Consider the following 5,000-nt stretch of genomic DNA (forward strand, 5'->3'; position numbering starts at 1 on the left):
GTTAATTTTACAGAGTGATTGAGAAGTGTGGTGGTGTGTCATATTAGCACTAGGTGTGAATGAATATAACTGTGGGGTGTTCACCCTGTGGTCACCTGAAACTTGGCAAGGAACTAGTAGACGGAAGTGGACCCAGAACGGATTATGTGCCTTTATATCTAACTTGATTTGATTTGCACTGTTGGGGTCAAGAACTTTAGTGCCATTCGTTCTGATATGTCATGCAACTTCCGTTTACTTTTCTACCCTGTACCAGAGCGTTGCCTAGGCTACCACAGGCGTTCTGGTTTGTTTTGGTCCTTAATTTGGCCGACGTCATGTTTTCTTACGAGCGTAGTTTTGACACGGCTTCGGTTAAGCCTAATGTTGATAGATGTGTAAAAACAAAGTGACTTCACGGTTGGTTGGAAAGCCCAAATGCGCCTCCTGCCTGCCCGCGTCCATGCTGGAAGCCACCTGTGTTGAGAGACGCGGGAGTTTGGATTCCATCAAAGAGTGCTGATGATGGCGCCGCGCCCCTGTGGCCACACTGAAGGCGCTCTGCCGCCACCGTGACCTGAGCTCACTCCTGACGAGGCGCGCCGGCCGACGCGTGTTTGTTTCCTTTTCTCCCTCCCTCGCTCTCTCGCTCTCTCGCTCCCTCGCTCTCTCGCTCCGCTTCTTCTGTCCCACAACTTCATCATCTGCTTATCTACTCCAGTGCTTGATTTCAAAAGCCTCCAGAAGTTTCCCTGAGGGTGGTTAGATGAGGGTACGGCTGGATCACCCTGCTGTGTGCGTGTGTGTGTGTGTGTGTGTGTGTGTGTGTTTGTGTGTGTGTAAGAGAGAATAAGTAGGTGAGCGCTGGGATCTGTGCAGGTTCCTGGCAGGGAAAGAAGTCAGGATTATGTTTTATTATCCCATGTCTGTGAGTCACAGAACCCTCGGAGCAATAGGAATGTATAAGAGCAGATATGTCCATCTCTCTCTTATCTGTGCTCTCTTGCTCACTCACCAGTATAGAATGCATTCAGGGCTTTTTTGATTGACAGACCCTCAAGTGTCTATTAATGTTCTTTTTGCCATGGGGCATTTGTCAAAGACACACATGAATGGTGCTGTTTGTTTTTGTCAGATATGCCCATGATGAAAGCGGAAAAAAATGTTCACACTTCAGAAACCTTGAAGGTGGCTGTTAAGATGGATGAATTGCTATTGAAACAGATCGAATGCTGTGGCAGCATTCAAGCATTTGTATAGCGTATATAGCCTTTCCCTGAACCATGGGTAACAGGACACACAGGCCATATTGTACGCCTGCTTTGATCAGTGTTGATCAAGCAATCATCACCATTCTATTTCTGCTCCTCGCATAGCTCCGTGTCACACAGTGTTGCCTTTGCTCTACGGTGAGCAGTGCACACTGACATCTCTGGAGTGGCTGGGGGGTGCTAAAAAGCATGTCTGACAGGCACGCATGCAGCCAAGAAACACTGCGCACCCCACACCACACCACGCCACCCTAGCCTACACCACCCCTGCCTACACCACCCCTGCCCGCCCCACGCCCCCCCCCCCGCCCCCCTCCATCGCTCACGGCTACTTGGATGGCAGGAGAAATATGTGCCCCGGCGCTGGCACGCTGCCAGGGATCAGATAAGCGTTGGCTCTGTCAGTGGCACGCTGTGCCGAGCCAAGCGGCTGTTTGTTGTGCGGCCGATCTGAGGTGCCGCGGCCACGGAAACCTGCTCTGCCTTTTACCAGGTGAACCAGCCTCAGAGATAATTAGATCCCAGATAAAGCCCTGGGCTCAGCATGCTCTCAAAGGCGCTGGAACAGTGACTTACAGACACAGCAAGAGGTACCGAGCAGAGCAGGGGGAGTCAGACTTGGAAAGGGGGAGAGGTAGGGGGATGTCTTTTTCATGGCTATTAAATTGAAGTGTAGTGTTTTTCTACGAGACTGGCTGGTTTAGCCATCAGGTGGAGCGGAGCAGACGGTTGAGCAGCGCAAACGCGACTGAATTATGCATTCTGCCCTCACCGCCACGCTCACTGGGATTCTGCTGAGCTCCGCACAACACCAGACTCGCCCCTTACTTCCCCTTCACCGTCTCCCAGAGACCCTCCAAACCCCCCCCCCCCCCCCCCCCAGCAGGCTGCTGTGCTGAGTGCCGACGCTTGTTGAGGAGGAGGTGGGCATCTGTGTGTTGGCGCTCTGTTATCAGGGGAGCGAGGAGGAGGTGCGCATCTGTGTGTTGGCGCTCTGTTATCAGGGGAGCGAGGAGGAGGTGCGCATCTGTGTGTTGGCGCTCTGTTATCAGGGGAGCGAGGAGGAGGGGTTAAGGAGATGGTGGAGCCATGCGGGAGAGCGAGAGGGGGATTTGAGACACGCTGCAGCAGAGGACGCAACACCTCGCTGGGACTCGTCGTCCTTTCACGCCGCTCACGGCGGGGGGGTCAAGCATCTGGTTTTTGACAAACACCTCCCCAGCCCAGCCCCCCGCTCCATGCCCCACTGCCCATGCCTGCCTGCCTGCGGTGTTTAGGCAGATGAATTGGTCCCGGTAGGCCTCCCATATCCTGAGCACCGGTGGTAAATAAGAGCCCATTAGGGAGGGGCCTCTGAGTGCCCTTAACGTGTTGCTGATGGCCTGATAGGCCTCCATAAAGCAAGCGGCCTGTGACTGGCCAGGCACACTGGGAGGAAGAGCCGTGAATGCACACTGTTGCTCATCTTTTACGGCCTATTTTGAATGCCTCTGAAGGCACACGGGAGACTCGCATTCACATCCTCACACACACACACACACACACACACACACACACATACCTACACACACCCACACATGTGCACACATGCTCTAGGCAAAAACTAATATCTTTTGGCATTTATTGCTTATGAAGTGAATTTTATTTCAACTCTGAGTATTCCCTGAAGAGGAATGCAAATTCTGGCCTTAAAATTGAAATCCTTTTTGTGTGTGGTTGGGAGCTGCGCTGATGGGATTTTCAGGTGTTGCTCGAATGCCATTCCAGGAGAGCTACCATAATTTCATACCTGCAGCAGAAGACAAAATAAGACTGAATCCAAATGAAAGATAGACAGACATGGAAAGAGATGAAGGATTACTGTCTAGTCTGTCTTCATTTCTCTCCATGTCACAGTTAAGAATGTGACCGGGCGTGATTGCGGCTCTTTGATAGTCACATGTGATTAAGGGTAGATATCAGCATTCAAAGAGGACCTCACCTCACCTACCTACAGCCTTTCCTGATTTCCAGATAGCAGATTTGAGCTGTCACTCTGGTTGTATCTTTGCTGTGTGTGTGGGTGTGTTTGTGTTTGTGCGTACGCTATGCGGGCATGTCAGTCCTTATGCAATGGCCTAATTAGCTTATTCATAGCACACATACCTACCTCCGCCTTGGCACTCTGGACATTTGCTGTCACATGCGCCGTGCGTGTTGGCAGAAGCCATGTGTGTGTTTATGCCCATTCCCCCACCCTGAAACACACGCGAGCACAAGGCTCCATTGTGCACCGTCCAAACAGGAGTAAACAGGACTAAAAGGACTGATCTCTCTCTGAGGTTCGTTCCCTACCTCCGCTTCCCCCCTTCGCTTCTTCCTCTCCACAGGCCATTTATATCGTTAGGCTAAACGATGAGCTGAAACGAACCATGTGTTTTGCCACCGGTCTTGTGGCTCGTTGCGTGCTAAATAATTAGCTAATGTGCTATGTGCCGCTGAGCGGAGAGGACCCTTTGTTGTTTGCTACCAACCTGGAGCGCTGCTGAATTTATTGGACCCTGTAGTTCAGTCCAGTTCTCGCTGCAGCATGGCCCTTGGTCATAATCCTATTACCGTGTCCCAGCGATGGCTACAGAGAGCCCAACCCCTCTGCTCCTGGCTATATTGAACAAGAGTTAAGCATTAATCATGAATAAAAGTGGTCATGTGGTCAATCAAGGCTCCTTCAGCTAATAATAAAGAGAGAGAAAATATGTGTGTGTGTGTGTGCGTGTTTACTGTGATGGTCTTGAATATAGGTCAGACTTACCTACTGTATTTCATTCTCTTTTTCTCCCTCTCTTGTACATACTCAAACAAACACACACACACACACACACACACACACACACACACACACACACACACACACACACACACACACACACACATATGTACACTTTCTGTCTCGGTCTGTAATGATTTATTCAGTCCGGGGCCCCAGACACTCTCTCTTTCTCTCGAGCCAGCCCTGGCCATGACGTCATGCATTTTTCATCACATTCGTAGTAAACGGTCAATATTTCATGCCTCATATTGACAGCTGCCAGTGAGTGGCCCGAGGCCCTGGGAATCCTCCTCTTCCTTACCTTACCCCCACCTCTATGTTAATGTCATTACTGACCCCACACTGGCTCACAAAGGCTCAGTCTATGTGGACCAGGGGATCGGGGAGCGCGAGCGGAGATGAGATTAGTCAGGAATGTGCGCTGCGTGGCGATTCACCGCTTGTCCATGAGCGCTTTACACGCTCACCAGTAACCTTTTCCATCTCCGGGCCAGGGCCGTGATGCCAGTCATGCCTGATTGAGATTCCGAGGGGAGCGTGTGTGTGTTAGTTAGTGTGTGTGTGTGTGTGTGTGTGTGTGTGTGTGTGTGTGTGTGTGTGTGTGTGTGTGTGTGTGTGTGTGTGTAAGGGGGGATTCACCGGAGTGAAAGGCTCACCTGTCAGGCTGGCTCGCCACTATTCCATGTTTCATCAACCCTCCGGGCTGCTTATGAATGTGCTTGTCCATGATCCGCCTCATCCCTGTGGGAGAACATGATCAGAAAGCCTTGAAACTGACAGGAAAGCAGAGTCCTCACACTGACTTGTTTCTCTCATTCTCTTTTTTTTCTTTTCTTTCTTTCTCTCTCTCTCTCTCATTCTCTCTCTCTCTCTCTCTCTCTCTCTCTCTCTCTCTGTCTCTGGCTGCAGTGCTGCCCACCTGCTCTCCAGTGGACTTCCAT

The 5,000-nt window shown here is 51.0% G+C and overlaps 1 protein-coding gene across 3 annotated transcripts in view; it reads left to right on the forward strand.

Annotated features, from left to right (window-relative positions):
* Positions 1-5,000, forward strand: part of lrp4 (low density lipoprotein receptor-related protein 4) — an 88,573-nt gene that overhangs the window by 47,859 nt on the left and 35,714 nt on the right. For all 3 annotated transcript variants that reach the window (XM_042061864.1, XM_042061865.1, XM_042061866.1), the window contains exon 3: positions 4,969-5,000. This exon is cut by the window's right edge and continues 85 nt beyond it. In XM_042061864.1, coding sequence (XP_041917798.1) covers positions 4,969-5,000 — 32 coding nt within the window. The remainder of the gene's footprint in view (positions 1-4,968) is intronic.

The sequence above is a fragment of the Alosa sapidissima genome, chromosome 14 (assembly GCF_018492685.1).
Source record: "Alosa sapidissima isolate fAloSap1 chromosome 14, fAloSap1.pri, whole genome shotgun sequence".
Taxonomy (NCBI): domain Eukaryota; kingdom Metazoa; phylum Chordata; class Actinopteri; order Clupeiformes; family Clupeidae; genus Alosa; species Alosa sapidissima.